At 37.6% G+C, this 17,084-nt stretch overlaps 1 protein-coding gene across 2 annotated transcripts in view; it reads right to left on the reverse strand.

The window, feature by feature from the left end:
• Positions 1 to 17,084, reverse strand: part of CFAP97 (cilia and flagella associated protein 97) — a 29,292-nt gene extending 12,208 nt beyond the window's left edge. Inside the window, exons 1-4 of one of the 2 annotated variants that reach the window (XM_015625329.2) lie at positions 16,974 to 17,084; positions 16,473 to 16,667; positions 7,467 to 8,360; positions 7,305 to 7,376 (exon numbers count right to left, since the gene is read on the reverse strand). In XM_015625329.2, coding sequence (XP_015480815.1) covers positions 7,305 to 7,376; positions 7,467 to 8,340 — 946 coding nt within the window. In that variant the 5' untranslated portion in view covers positions 8,341 to 8,360; positions 16,473 to 16,667; positions 16,974 to 17,084. The remainder of the gene's footprint in view (positions 1 to 7,304; positions 7,377 to 7,466; positions 8,361 to 16,472; positions 16,668 to 16,973) is intronic. The other variant, XM_015625330.3, reaches the window with a different exon arrangement.

Raw genomic sequence — 17,084 nt, forward strand, 5'->3', positions numbered from 1 at the left:
AAGAGAATTCCAAAGAAAATAACTAGAGCCACACAATTCACATCAGCATACATCTGCAGCAGAAAATGCAGCGTACATCACAGTAGAAAACATTTTAGAATGTCTCTGCTACAAAGAACAAACAAAACTAGCACTGCAGAATAAAGCGAGAAGAAAGTAAATTGAACAACTATCTGAAGAAGATATCGTGTTACATAATTGATATTTGCATTATTACAGAGCTATGAAAGGTAATTTTACCTTTTGCCTTATATCCATTGCATCTCATGGGTTAAAGAGGACTGCACATCATATGCAAAAGTGGAAATCCGGTTGTGACAAAGAACAGCTGTTAAACTCAAGTCTTGACCTAGCTTTGTGGCATCAATGCTATTGATGATGAAGTCTATTACAAGAGACATTTAAATTTCTGAATGACTGTCAGCACAAATTTCCAACAATACTTTTGCCTCTGTGGAAGGTGACAACTAGTCAAAATCAACTTAAAGCAATGACATTCCCAATAAAGACTTTTTCAATTAGAAATACAGGTTTTATGCCTTCAGTGGTCAATGGCTTTTAATTCACTGTAAGAAACCAGTCTATACTTTGGCAGAGACTGTATATACTTTTGATTATAACCAGTAAAAATATTTAAAATGCTTCAAGATAATTACTTACTACCTATTTTCGGACTTGTTCACTTCTCTAGTAATCTGCTGTTAGGTGTGATGAAAAATAAAACCCAAGCAATGACATGGAACAAAACCTTTCCCTTTTATCCCAATATTGGCCAGCAAATGCTACTAGAAACAATTCAAGGAACCCTGAAGCTATTGCTACACACAGGGCTCAACAAGCATTGTGTTACTTTATCACTCAGATCTCCTGGGGGTAAGTGGTATGCAACTCCTGTGTCATTGAACACCCCTTATTTTACCAGAAGCTCCCAGCAACTGAAATTAATACGTATCTATGTCCATATCCATGCATTGCTCTACTGGACACTACTTATATATGCAAGGACAAAATTTTACGAACTTTATTCTCATCTTTCATCTTCTTCTGACACATCCCCCCTCATCACAGACTTTTTTCATTCATCTTGTTTCTTCTTCCTTTCCTTAGCTTTTTTCCTTTGAATATGTATCACTTCTACAGCGCCTCATCCACACCTTTTATCACCTCACCACAAAATATCCTCTCCCACTTGTGTCAGGCAGAAAGAGACCTACCCCACTTTCTTCAGTATGTTGTTCATTCTTAGCCTCATTATTTTTTATTTATTCTTAACGTAGAAACTGACTTTACTACCGCAAACAGCTCTCTGACAACTTTTGAGGTTGAGAGCTTGCTAACAGTCATAATATTGAATTCATCAAAACTCAAGAGAAATATATTAATACAGTGAAAGAATTAAGAACACCACAAAGGTTCTGTTGTGAAGTTATTCTGTGAAGCCTTAGCGGACAACTGCCAAAACTGAATAAGTAATCTATTGATAAATGGCTGAATTACAGAGGAACTCAATTTTGCATCAGAAGTTCAGACCCAATACAACACATGCAGCACCAAGTGTTTTTTTCAAGGGGATGAAATGAAAATATCAATCTAAAACTCTCCAGGTCCTCAAAGATCTTATTATTATTAGCCTTCTATATGACCCAAGAACCATTTGAAATTTCACAACCAGCTTTTTGCTACAACTCTGCTGCAAAACAGCAAAGCACTGGATCAAGTAACACAGTACAAGTATCTGGTTTGTTGTTCTTCAAGCTGTTAATTAATTTGAGTTACGTTTTACTTGCTTAAGATCTATGGTCAGGAAGAATTTAATCTGCAAACACCACAGCAAAGCAAACCATAACTTAGTGGACCCTACCCATAGATAGTCTTTTTTTAAACCACACAAATGCAAGGCTGATCTCCATAGGAACTGTGTCACATGAGAGTTTAAAGTTTAGTAGAAAAAGACAACATAATGCATACTACATCATTTTAGTAGAAGAGCATCACTAATACTACAGCATGCGTGTTTCTAACAAAACAAGCAGAAGAAATCACCACTCCTTAAATTATGTTCAAATAAATCACAGAAACAATATCTAGAAAACAGAGGGGAAAAACTTTTTTAGGTCTTCCTGAAGCAGAGGTGACATTCTTTCCATGGTTCAGAAAGACACTTCTGACCCCTGAATTGCTTCCAGTCACCTGAAAATGAAAATGATGCCTCTGCAAAGCATCATTTATACAGTATCATATTCCTATTCTCCACACACTTGTTATGACAGAAAATTAAGTAATCCACAGCGGGAATGTATGTCCAATATGCACTGAATTCATGCTACTACTCACTGGCAACATTGCTTTCATGGCAAAGACAGCAGGTGTCTAAGTGAGGTCAGCACATGCCCACAAAACCAGGGACAATTCACCATCGATAAGCAAAAAAAAAAAAAGTAAGATTCTGAATGCTATTAAATACTGGTAGCACAGTTCATGTTACATAATTCAGGTGCTTGAGTTTTATAGTTATTTCAATGATTTATTCATCAATGCACCCACACTACTTTTTAATCACAAAGCCTAAGCATTTGAATGGTTTACCTATTTTTGCATTAGCCACTGACAACATGAGATAACTACAGTTTAAGGTTATGATTTTAAGTTTCTAAAGAGTTTTTAAGTCTTGGAACAATGAAATATGATTTACCTTTCATATACATACTCTATCAGTGGGTAATAAGTAATTTAACTAAACCACTAGTTATTTTCACTATCAGTCAGACCTTAAATATAATTTGGGGTAGATGATATATAAGCAGCAGCATTTGCAGAACAACTTGCATACTGTGCATGGATTCACAGGATTTCTATGAAAGCTGGTTTCCATGGAGAGATACCTGACTTTTTTTTTTAAGCCATAAACAAGCTGTTTATTGCTTTCAATTTCTAAGCATTGAAATAACCTTGCAGAATGAGAAAGGCCAAACCTTACATAAAATACAACTTATAATTTGCAAGTCAAATGCATTAGGACAGGATGATACAGTTGTCCTAATAGCATTAAAGCTAAAATCAAAATCATGCATGTTTCAGTGTATCTTTTGCAATCCCAAAATAAATTGTTTCAATGCTTACACTTGACCGATATTTTATTTCATACTGCTACACTACCACATGTGTATCACATATGAAAAGTACAAAAGGATTAAATAAAACACGGTTCTTCATGAATACATAGTAGTTTAAGAGTGAAACTATTTCCCTGTGGTATCTCTAAACAAATACTATCTAGAAGATCCATTATTGTAGGTCACAGTGCACTTTAAAAGAGAATTTGGAAAATTCAAGATTTGGTGGTTTTTGTAAGTAAAGAAGAATGTCCTTTATAGGTGAAAAATGTCCCATTTAAACATGGTTAAATAGGGCTGCTAATTTTCTCTTGATATCATGACAAAGATCTCTTACAGGCACTGCACTTTTTTTCCCCATAATTACAAAGTTTCTCATGGATGTTGGGGAAGCCTGTATCTCTCCATAATCTCACAGATCTTCAATCTATTTTCAAACTCTAAATATAAGAATAAGATAGCAATTGCTCTTCCACCTCAACATGAGTTTCCAGGCCTGTGAAAACCAAGCATATGAATACACATACATATAGAAAATTAGCTCAAACTCTTAACATACACACTAAATGGAATTCCCCAGAAAAGCTATATATGCTTAGTTCAACTCTACAGTTTGGGTAAGTGTATATTGTAGAGTCTACTTTAAATTTAGATAAATTTAGATAGCAGCTTTTCTACAAATACACTAGTTCAGCATGAATGAACACATAGATAACACATCCCTAAAGAGAACAAAGTTTCAGTTATCAAAAACTTGTTCTGTTTCCTGAGTGACAAATTATACGGGGACCGGGGGGTTAAAGTGATTGTTTCATGTTCAGTTGAAGCTGCTATTTAATTTTCTACAATAGATTTTTTTCAGAAACACAGTGCTTTTACTTTCATAATAATGGTATTTGTATTACTGAGCTTTTCACAGGGGAAGCTCTGACTATTTTAAAAATCTAAGGCATAGAAGAGGCAAAAAGATTTATCAGCACAGAGGTCAGTGAGAGCTTCAAGGATAGAACTTCAGTCTCTGGCCAATTGCCCTACTTACCCCACTGCACCACCTCCTCAAGTTAATAATAGCTAATACCATGGATTTACAGACTAATTCTTACAGACACTTCTGTGAGACTTCAACCCCATTTTAGAGAGAAGAAAACACAAAGTAATAAATTTTTTAGCACTGTATATACCTTGCGCTATCCCATTGCATTGATAGCAAACAAATTTAGATGAAGAGATACAGAGTAATTTTGCTAGACAACTCTGTTCTGAACTACAGAAATCGTAAGATTTGTCTAAAGACAGAGTAAATCTGTAGCATAATGGATTGAGATAGAAGAGTACTTAGTACACACTCCTACACTTAACCTATCTCTTTATCTGCACAGACTTATAGGGCCAATCAAAAGAACATCAGAAAATTTTCCAATTTATTTTATTCTCAGCTTTTTAACATGGTGATTTATGAAATTACCTTCAAAAACAATCTTTTACAATCTATTTCTTTGCATTGCCATACTTAATTCTCTTTTTGTGTTCAGATTACTCAAGAGTAGAGCAGAGGAAATAACTGACATTTTTTATTAGTATGGGTTTAGAATAGTGCTTTCAGTTATTCATTTTCTGAAATATCTTTAAGGTTTATAGCAAAGTGGAAACATCATCAAATCACAAAACAATTACATACAAAGATCTATATAACATCATGAAACAACTGAAAAATTGTATTTCTACCTGAAATTTTATAATCACACCTGCTATCAGCACTACCCATCTAAAAACAATCAAAGTGCAACACAGAGCAGGGAGACTATGAGATTTCCAACTAGAACTATGTTATTTGTGAGATTTTACCTTATTAAGAATTGTATAATGGTAAATTTGGCTTTTATCAACAACAAACGTAGCTTTAGGAATTGTAAAGGCATGATAAATTTTTGTCTAATACAACTTTTAAAATGCTTATAAATGAATAGCTTTCAATATGAACACAAATAGGTAAAGGACATTCAATTACTTTTAACTGCAACAGTTTCTAAATGCTTCAAATTAATTCTGCTTTAAGATACACAAACCACTTTGCTGACTCTAATAAATAACCAGACTCTTGTGATAGTCCAAAACTTGTTCTTTGAACAAATTTCTTTCCTTTTTTTTGTTCTTGCAATTCTTTTTTTAATACAAGAGATTCCAGTTTTCCCAAATGTATGCACTGGTAATGTGAATAATCATACAAAATTAATTACTGTGTGCTCCACAGAAACAACACAATAACAGATCACATGGAAATTATGCAAGTGTCTGGGGACCTCGGGAAATTAAACTTGTATGACTGCTATAAATGATTAGGTCCAGCTACATTACAAACATATTTGACAAAAAAATTAAATAAAATGCTTCATTGGTTTAAAATATTGGAAGAGTATTATACTTTAAAACAAATCATGTTTATTTAACCATCTTTTCATGCACTCAGGTCTGGGCTTGCAGTGTTCTCACTTGAAGCAATGTATATCCCTATGCAGTTCTGATGAACACTTATTGGAGACTGGTGGGGAGGGGAAAATTATTTGCACTTTTTTTTGCCCTAATGAGTACAAAAAAAAAAATCTGTAAGCAATAACTCAGAATAAGATTAGCTCCTATTTTCTCAGACTAGTTACTTTCCACCATTAATAATTCTGCCCCATTTAAACTTCAAAATGCCCAAACTAATTAAGCTATGTTGTGCTTGCTGATTTAGAGAGGCACTAGGGAGTAATATACACATTAATCAGGAACATTAGCTGCTAGACTATATGAATTCTACTTCTCATTACTCCACCTTTATTATTGTTATTTAGAATTGGCTTTCAATTTTGAGAAAAAAGTTCCTCTCCCCAACAGAGATTCATCTCTAAGAATACCTACTCTGAGCAATAATACCCATTTGTTTTAGGGATTAGATGAATCTACTGGTAATCACCAATAAATAGCTTCTTGCTAACTGGGAACAAATAATGACGTAGGACATCATAATTTCAATTGCCTAGCAACACCTCTTCTGACATCATGTTTTGACAACTGGTTGTTTCTAGTATGAAAGAGTGGCTGAAGCACAAGGACTGTCAGAGATAAGAAAAAGCTCTACCTTTCTTGAAGGCTAGAGTTCTTTTCTTAACATCAGAAGAATTTCCATACAAGTAAAATCCTCATTTTTTACTTAACAGTTATACCATGTATACAATATATTCTAAATCCTTATTCGCTAGAAGCTCGGTCTGGCAAGGTGCAAAGTGAAGAAACACAACACATGCAGTTTTAGTCATGCCAGGCTTACTTCAACACAGCAAACTTGGCTTAGACTGTACCAGACTTAAACTGCAAGAGGCTTTCCTCACCTGAGATCAGCAGATTTCTTGAGTCAAGCCTTTTTTATTCCACAGACTTTAGTACTGAAAACTCTGGGCCATGAAAACAAATGCAAAAGTATCATGTAGACCTTAAAATACACACATGACATCACCCAGGGCATTTTCACCCTACATAATGGAGATGTGCAATGTATGCAGCGAAAGAGACTGCACATTTTCTTAGGCTTCATTATTAAGATTTTTCAAGTCTATTAGCCAGAAGCAACCACTTGAGTTTTAGTAAAGATTATCTACTATTTTTCTTTTTAAAATACCTTTACTCAACCTATGGTAGTTTAGAAGGCAGACACCCAGTTCAGAAAAGAATTTCAACTACTTCTGTTTAATTATCAAAAAGGTACTAGAAGTTTATGTATATAAATACCATTTAAACTGAAATGAAATTTTGGATTGTCTTTCAGTTCTGGAGGTTGATAATCCAGCCTTTCAACAGAAAGGTTGATGTTTTAATTTAGATATCAAATTCTGCCATAGTCCAGCATACCTTAAAATACATGTGCATTTTTATTACCCAATTCATTAATATATCAAATCTTTTTTAGATTCACCCTATCTGTGTATCTTACCTCTAGGTATATGCAAACCAACATATGCTTCTTTACTTTACTGCAGAATCAGTACTATTACATAGAGAAGAATTTAAGGAATTGGATCAATACCACTTAAACAGCAACCAGTTTTAAAAATACACATGGCATATGAAAACTCTACTCTCTTCTAATAGAACACAGTTGTTCTCAACAACTGGCAGATGTTGTATTTTTTAAAAAGAAAATTTAAAAATCACCTTTCAGAAGCTGATTCAGGTCCATGGCATCATGCAAGACTTTTCGACTGTATCTGCAATCAAACTCGGAATCTAATGAAAAAAGATACAGATATAAGATGGAATTTCCCAGGCCCATAGGTTTTTGCACATTTAGTGTTGTACTTAAATTCTCAAAATTACCGTATAATTCTTGGTTCACATTTTCCTGTCTCTTTACTTTTAGTTTCTTATCATTTGATGCTATAAATTCAAAAGACTGGATAGGACTGATGTCTGGAGTTGACAGAGGTGTTACATCAGTCACTGTGTCTTCAGATTCCTCCAGGTCTTCACCAAACTTTGGTTTTCCTTCTGCTAATTTCATCACTGACTTGAATTTTTGTTTTGGAGACAAAAGAGCATTTCTACAAGCATTCCTTTTTGAGGAAGAATGAGATGAATCTGAAGAACAGCTATCAGAATCTGTGTCAGAACAATCTGTATCTGAACTTGAGGATGATGAGGAGGAGGAGGTAGAGGAAGAAGAGGAGGAGGAGCTAATAGTGTATTTTTTGCTAGCCTTTTTTATGTTGTTTGGTTGCTTAGCTGACTTCAGTCTAACCTTCTGTTTTTTGCCATCATCACTACTATCTTCTTCATCTGTATAGTAATCTTCTTCACCTTCTTTAACTATTTTAGGAATTCCAGCAGGAACAATCTCCTCTGTTCCTGTGTTTGCTGCAGGTATTGCTCCAGATGTACCTGCCTTCTCTGCAACTGAAGAAAGCGTCAAAAATGAAGCATCTTCAACAGGATCTTTGCTATTTTCTAGGGACTGATCCTTTTGAAAATCTATCTGCTTTTGCAAATCTATCTGCTTTTCTTCACTTTCCTCCTCACAACACTTTTCATCCTTTGAATTAGAAACCAAATCAGTGTCTGCAAGAGCTACCTTTGTACTTCCTTTCTCTATATCTTCACCATTTTCTTCAGCTTTCTTTTTCTCTTCCTCAAAGTCACTGTCAAAGAAGGCATGATCCACTTCACCATCTGATATGTCTTCAAAACGGTCCATAACGAAATACGATGTATCACCTGAAAGCATCAAAAACATTTCCAAAGATTTGTGTAAAAACAGATCCAAGTACACTTTTAGTATAATAGCTTTGCTTTTCACTCTTTTAGCTCTAGTAATTTATAATTCTGCAATTAATTACATGAAGTTGCTAGAGACAATTCCCTAGTGAGCTCAGCAAAACTTAGTTCAACCTTACCGCATACAGGTTATATCTTAGACCAGAAAGCTTTAATTTAAGCCAAACCATCACAATTTCAAAACTACTACTTCCAAGCAAACTTGTCAGTGTTAGTGGCTAAAAAAATCTTAACTATTACAAACAAGCAATTAAAGTGTCTTATTTTTTCTATTTAAGCTAGAGCCATTTGAAGCTAGAGGCACTTATGAGCTATCATTAGTTGGAATTTTATGTTTTAAACCTTGTTTGTATACAGTAGTCATCATCTTGGCTGACACACCCATAACCACTGCAGGCTTTCAGCATTTAAAATTAGGAGAAATTTCAATCTACATCGAAAGATCTATGGCTCCAAGGTTACACAGATGTAGGGTGTGTCAGTGGTCATGTTTCAGTTTGCACAAGGAGCCTGCTTTTCATGACAGTCCTCTGTAACTCACACTACACAGTACAGTGAGGAAATTAATTTCTTTCAGATGAACCTAGACTTTAAAAACATGTGATCCAAGCATGAAACCAGTGCACTTAAACCAGTAGTCACTATTCAGTTCATTAGTAGTACGTATATATATATGTATATACATAAATTTAGTAAGTTACAGTCAATAAATATGGAACATTCTTTAGACCAAAGGAAACAGAACATAAAGACAGTGGAAACAACTATACAAGGCTGGAGAACCAGAATATTTTACAGGATGGATGGTCTCCCTTAAACCACATATAGTTTGTTGCCATGGCAAACAAAGGTGGAAAAAAGGACTTTCCAGGAAAGGTTCTAGCTAAAAATGACTTCAAGATACAGAATTTTTAAAGGTCACTCAGATATTTTGCCACTTCTTAAATAATACTGGTTTAGAGGAATTGAAAATATGCTCCTCAAATCACAATATAAAACTAAGAAGTCTGGAACTGCCTAGGGTTTTAAGAATCAAAAAGCCCAAAGAACTGCAAAGAGACTTATTACGGTTCGATATTGTATAAAGCTGAAAACACTATTAAGCAACAGAAACAGAGATAACTCTCAGAAGCACTCAGCTCTTCAAAGGGCTACAAAGTAGTAAAACACTTTTGGGGAATGCAGATAATCCAGCAAGTTAAAGTCTTGAACAAGAACAGGCACTAGCCATCAAGAACCACCCTGCTGCTTACAGAATACTTCATCTGCCTCCTCATCCTGGCAGGGTGGTCCCTAAGAGACACCCCTCAGGATGACTGACTTATTGGCCATGTCCCTGGTTCTCACTCACTCACACTCAGCCTTATCATCACTATCCTTGAGCTCCACACAGCTGAAATAGTCCCTCATGCAGAGGGACACTTTCCTTCCATACCCCTCCTGTGGAGCTTATAACCATCCATTGCACCACTCCAGCCATGATAATCACCCCACCACATTTCTGTGATGCTAACTACACCACGGTTTTTCCACAGCACCATGGCTTCTTGCCCCCCCGATTTTTACCCATCTTGTGTGCATTGGTGCAGGCACACTTCATCTGGGCTATTGATTCCACCCTTTGCCTCACTTCTTGTGATACCTGGCTTCAGGCAGCTTGCATAGCCTGCAATGCACAACTATCATGTGAATTCCTGAAAGTTTTTCTAGAGCAGCTGCTTAAAAGGATAATATATTTTGATATATAAAAACATGCACAATAGAAAAATAAAAAGCAATCAGAAGAGTAACACATTATTTAAATTAAATTTCTACCTCATGTAATCTAAACCAGAAGGTAATAAAACCTGTAAAGTATAGATCATTAATTATTTATTTACCAAGTACAACTTGAACAAACCCAATTCTATGAAGAAGATTAATATAGAAAGTAGGGTTTAAAAATAAAAACATTTATCTCCATGATGAGAGGCTTTTATTACTTAAAGGAACTAGCATCTCTCCAGCTCATACCTGGAAATATTATGACTAATTGTAAAAGCAGGAATGTGGTGTGTTTCACTTGGCTCAAACACAGATTTGAAATACTGCTAGCCCTGTTGTATACAAGAGCATAAGGGGCTAAGGCAGAAAGGTTTGCAGGTGGATGCAGACAAACTAGGATAGCTTAATATAGCTGGAATCTTTAGTATAGCTTAAAATGTAACATTTTGAGTGTAATCACATCCATGTATTTTTAGTTTATGTAATGCTGCGCCTGCAAAGGTGACTGAACTAAGGGCAGCTCATCGGCTACAATGTGTAGTCACACCATGGCTTCTCAGATGACTCTTCTGAACAGTCTCTGAAGTGAGGATGGGATTTAACTCAAGACATAAGGGCAATATAGAGCTGACAAAAGGTGATAAAAGAGTGCAACAAGCTTGTACATTCCTCTCCACTCTTAATGCCAGCCAGAGAGCACATATCTTCCCACTCTACAGGATTCACAAATAGCTCGCCTGCCAGTGTGCCATTTCCTAGGAAGACTGGGACATAACTGCTTCTTAGATGGTGACCACCAGTACAACAGAGATCATTTAGCAGTCTGGCCCTGCCCAAGGAGCAGCAGTCATTCCACTGCCAAATGCATATTTCAGTCTTCTGGTGCAAGTCCCTAACAACTTTAGCCTTCATCTTAATGGGAAACCAACATGCCATGTCTCACTGACACACAATCATTCACAAACTAAAGATTAATGAATTCTGTCATTCACATTAAAAACAAACAAGAGGAAATACAAAAAGAGATGGTATTCTTGAATCCTATTCCACTCCTGCATTGAGAGCATCTGCAAGAGAGCTGGAATTTGCCAAGACGATGCAATACAGAATAAGTAATTTTGCTGATAAAGCATGCCTAAATCAATAAATTGTCTCTGTTTACAATTTCACACCCATTTATATACAACACAGAGTGTAATTTTACTTCTGCGAGAAATACAGAGTTCTGCTATGTTACCTGTTTTTAAAACACAGAGTCAACAAATGATAGATACTCTGAAATCCCAAAAAACCTATCATTACAGCCAAATACTCACCATTAACTGCTAATTTTAGTGACCACTGTATTTACTTACCAAAAAACACATGACTTTTTTGTGGCTTTCTGCCATGAAACCCTTTAACACAAGCATGATCAACTCCAAAGAGCAGGCTGGCCATTAATTATTTTAGAGATTTTTTTTTACTGTAGTATTTTTTCTCCCCAAGTAATTCTCTACCTCTCACCCCATTTTTCTTGCAACTGTAACAATCACTCATTACCACGGCCAAGCACACCCTTTTTGTCTTTGTCTCTTCCTTACTGCAGCTTTCCTAGTTTAGGAAGAACTAGTTTATACCACTTTTTAATCCCTTCAGTCCCTGACCCATTTAAGATCAGAAAGCAGTGGTCAAGCAGTCAAGATGAACATTCAGTCTGACTGTCAGGGCTTTAGAGACCCATACTTTCTCATCAGAGGGTTGACACACCAAGAGTCTGACTACCTACTGGGACCAAATCCACATTCTCCCCAGCTGGACACTGCAAGAACATAGACCACACAACTCCTGCACAGATCAACCACTACCTGCTGCTGCACTACCCAAAGAACAAGAAGCATTTCAACATCCTCCTCCATGTCAAAAAACAGATCAAGACCCTAATCACACTAAGCATATTGAGTGTTTTTCCCCTGCCAGCTGCAAACCTGCCAACTACAGCACCACCTGAAATATTTTTGCAGGCAATGGCTACAAGCAGGCCATTAGGCATGACAGCAAATTGAAGTAACTTCTACAAAAGTAGGATGGTACATAAAAAGTCATGTAATGAGGATACAGACTTAGATGTGGGTTTGTGCTTCAGCATATCCTTCCTTTTGAAAACATTTTTGAATGTCAGAAACTAACACTTACGAACTACATAAAATACTCAGTGAAAGATTTGAGGTGTTTTAAACTTGGTTAAAACTTGAAGTTATCCACTAAATCTTTCACTTTTTAAAATGCACACATTCTGAAAATTGTGTGTCTAAGAGTACTGAAATAACTCATAGAAGAAAAGAAAAATAGCATTCAGGTACAAGCAGTGACCAACTTTCTTTTCTTTTAAGCATTCTAATTTCATAATCAAGGAAGAGGGTGATTTATATAGAAAGGACAACTAGGGCTTTTTCCTTATCTTGTAACATAAAAGTTCCTAGCATGCAGACTACCATGCTCCAAGGAAAGCTGTTTTGTCCCCATCTGGTATCCTAGCATGCAGAACACCACACTCAGAGTTTGCATGTTATGCACCGTCTGAAGGACCTAAATGTTCCCACATCATCATAAGATTCTGGTATTTAATAGATGGGGAAAACAAGACCTTTACACATCCTAGGGGCTATATCTGAAATGTCTGATGTTACTGTGTGCATCCTGTACAACACCACAAACGCCATAATACAGCACAGCTATAATACACTCAAGACGAGTCAATACTATGTTTCCAACAATAACAAAAAATAAATAGGCATCATCTGAGTATTCAAAAACATGTAAAGCATCAGACTCAGTATAATATTGTATTCAGCTCCAACAGGACACCTTTGTTTTAGGGTTGAAAGTGTTTTAGGTTGAAAGTGTTTTAAATAAAAGACTTCTACTACCAATGGTATGTGTTCTTTATGGCACTCCAAAATCTTCTGATTCTACATTCTCATTATTTCCCCACTGGGGATCCTACCCCTCTAAACCTGCTGACTTGCCAAACTGCCTTTGTATGGAACTTGGGGGAAGTTGAAAATGCTAAAGGAACAGCAACTGGCTCCTTTTTCCTTCCTTTCTCATTTTTCACTGAAGCTTAAAAAAGGCCCAGCAAACAAAACAAAAAAGACAAATTTGAAAACATCTACAAGAGCCATAAAAATGTCAGGATAAAAAAAGTTTTATTTTTGGTGGTTTGTTCAAAAGAGGGGAAACATGAGAAAACACTAGTCTTAAAACCTGTGTGACAAACCACATATATTCAGCCCTATTTACCTCTTAAAGCTTTCATATTTGTTACTAAGAACAAAAAAGCATGCAAAGGAAGAAATATAGCTCTTAGGAAACTACTTCTCTTAACTCCTGATGAATAAAACAATCTGAATATATGCTAAATATCTTTAGCAGATATTCTGATTTTCCAAGCTCAGAGCACAATACCTGCTGCTGCAGCTGCTCTGCATCCTTCATTCTCTCTGCTGGACACAATGGAAGGATTTTCCCCTGTATGCTCTAAGATACAGTCTATTAACTTCTAACTAGCCCTCAGAACAGCAGTTCTCTCTCAAACAGGTAGGCCCACTGGAGATGCTTCAAAGCACTCTTGAGCCTTTTAAAAAGAGTTGCAACAGAAAGTCCTGAGTCTCGCAGCTATTTCAAGTCAGAATTCAGTTCAGCCAATGGGCACTAGAAAATCCTGGAACACAGTCAATTGCCATCATGGTTAGAGCAAATGAAAGCACATGACCACCAAAGAGGCACAGACAGCTGCTGGGCAAAGGCTTTCAAGTTAATGTACAAGGCAGGGAGGAGAGAGAACAGGCAAAAATCGTGGGAGGAAGAAAAGAGGGGAGAAAAGAAGATATATTTCCTCTTGAGCCAAAAATAAGCCATTCCCCTACTGTGAAAAGCTGCAATACATTAATACATTATGCTGAGAAATGTGTATCTGCAGTTCCAGGACTTGACTCACAGAAACACATTAAATATTTGTTCTTCAGGCTCTTCAGCAAAGGTCACCTTGTGACCTCTTGAGCAGAAAGGCTGGGTCAGAAAACACTGAGGTTAAATGAGGGGAGTGATGACAGCCATCAGGACTGTCTAAACAGACCATGGCTACTCACTCATTGCTGAGAATCCCAAGAAAATTACTCTCAAATCCTCTAAACCCAGGAAGAAAAGAAGCTAACAATTACAATCAAAAATAAAGACGAGGAATCACATGTTGGTTGATAAAAGTAGCACCAGCCTCTGGAAGGCCTTCCACTTCTACAAGCATAAGTGACACCATCCACACTGAAGTCTCACATGGGGCTGCTGCCACACAATTTCTCACTACCTAGAAGAGTCCCAACTCCAGCCACCTCAAAGGCTAAAAGGCAGCAAGCTGCTAGGGGAAAACTGGTCACTGGTATTGATCTTTCCCAAAAGTGACCCATAGCCACAATCTTCCGATAATATAGAACAGGTATGAAAAGCCCAGAAAAGGACAGACTCTACTGCCCAGCATCGATGGTGAAGAGCAAAGTAAAAGTCCAACTTTGTTTTCTCACTCCTTCTATACTGGTGCATGTCTATGAAGATTATTTCTGTCCAATATAAAGATTTAAATTTGGAGGCAACATGTATTCAACCAGGCCATCCACAACTGAAGTGGGAGATTCTGGCACAGCAGTTCAAAACATAGATCTAAGCTTCAGGTGTAATATTATGTCATCTGAAAGGGCAGACTTTAGAAAGCTTGGAGATGATCCTGCAACCTATACCACAGACAACCTACAAAACATGCCACCCATCCTACAAAATTTGCACTTTTATGTGTACCTGGGTTGAGCCTTTCAAGGAATTGGTCAATTGCATTCAAACTCTCAATGGGCTTAGCAGTTCTGATGGCCAACTGAGCCCAAGTAAGTCTTATGAAGAATCAGGGCCCTCTGAATGTCCTTCTAAACACAGGCAAGCACAAAGCCAGAACAAAAATCCCAGTAGGTCATAACAGCTTTAAGTTACAAGAAAAGGAATAGAATGTGCCCAAACTACTTGTCTTTTTCTCTGGTTTCTACTCCAAACCATTGAAGTATTATCTAGGTTTAGAAAACCAAAAGAACAACATATGCACTACAAGAAAAACAAACAAAGCAGGAGGAAGTGTTGAAAGAGCTTGAAGCATTCCAGAAGCAGAGTCCAAAGCTCTGACAGCTATATTTTTAAATGCCAGTTATTTCACAAACCCATTCTTAAGCTTACTTATTTTTTAGCAACGATAACTTCATTTTAGTCTTCAAATAAATCCAGAGGAACTTAACTTTGTGAAACTTTGTTCTCGCTCCACTGACAATTCCAGAACTTTCTACCCAAAAAAGAGAGATTAACTATGTTTTCAAAGAAGCAAAAATGTGTACAATGCATTCTATGCACTATATTGAGCACCTCAGTACTGACAAGCAGGGATACAAAAGAAATTTAGCACTGCTGTTTTTATTACATTCATGCCATCCCACATTGTTGTCCCGGTGTTTTTATGAATATTGCATAGAAATTTTAACCACACAATTTTAAAACATGTACACATCCAAATGCAAACACTAAATTTTTTTTTTTCTATTGTATAGTAAAAATGTAAAAGTTCAAGTATTTGCATACTATAATTAAACCAGTTTTCAAAAAACTGTTTGCAAAGGAAAAACTTCAGTCAGGCACAAAGATTATATGACTTTAAGTTGTCCCATAAACCATGCTACATTTTAAAATATTGTGAAGACGCCAGAAAAAAAAACACTGTTTGACAAAGACAACACATATTGCATTTTGTTATAGCATTTCATTGCTTGTCTTTCAAATAAATTCAATACTGTGCTCTGCTGCAGCAGCCCAGGTTTCAGAACTACCTTATTTGTGATTTCCAACCTAATCTAGAGGGGTCAAGAGATTTGGCTAGTTATTTTTCAAAACCACAGCCCCACTTTGGGAGCCATTACTGCAGAACACAGCCCTGTGCTGGGCAGAGGGAGTTACACGTGTGTCCTGAAGAAAGTGTGGAAACGTGACCCATGCTATGATTAACATGCTAGAAGGAAGCCGTTTGCAATAATCATTACATGTGACTTAATTCCCACTAATTAAGCCCAACCAAAACACCGCTCTGAACTCTATTTGGGCATCACTGCCCAGCTGCGTCTCTCAAAGTCCGGTAACTTTGATAGCACACACGATTCTGCAACTCTCTTCCAAAGCCGACTGCTACGGCGACAAGGGCCGGTGTCTCAGAACGGAATCTCCCACCTCTTTTCCAATCTCCCCGAGGAGAAAAGCGGGCAGGCACGGCACTGATGTGGGGCGGAACACACGTCTCAGAGGGGCATGACCAAACTCCGGCAGCTCAACGCCAGCCCCGGCACTCCAAAGGCAGCGCGCACGACGCGCTCGGGGGACACCTACGTGAGCGCCGCTCAGGCAGGGGCGCGAGCAGGAAGACAGCTAAATAAAACAATTTTTTTGGAAAATTATATAATGGTTAAAAATAATGCGTACGTACACACGAACAGAACACGTCTCCCACCTTGTTTCGGGAAAAAATTACCGCAGACGGGGGAGGAACAAGCCCGCCGTCCCCAACCGCCCCCAACCGCCCTGCAGGCACCTTCCGTGGCAAGGAAGCACCGCAGGCCCCACTACCCGGCCGGCACCCCCGGGAAGAAACAGCGGCCGCTGCCGTGTCCCCCTTGCCCCCTCTTCTCCCGGCTTTGTTGTGGTAACCGTGCAGGCAGCCGGGCGGATACTCACAGGCACGGGAGAGAGAGAGCGAGGAGAGAGCCGGGGAGGCGGGAGCTGCGCAGCGCTGAGGCCGCTCCCTCGCTGCCGCCCCGCTCCTGCGCAGCCCCGGCCAGCCCCGCG

Source organism: Parus major, chromosome 4, assembly GCF_001522545.3.
Source record: "Parus major isolate Abel chromosome 4, Parus_major1.1, whole genome shotgun sequence".
NCBI lineage: Eukaryota > Metazoa > Chordata > Aves > Passeriformes > Paridae > Parus > Parus major.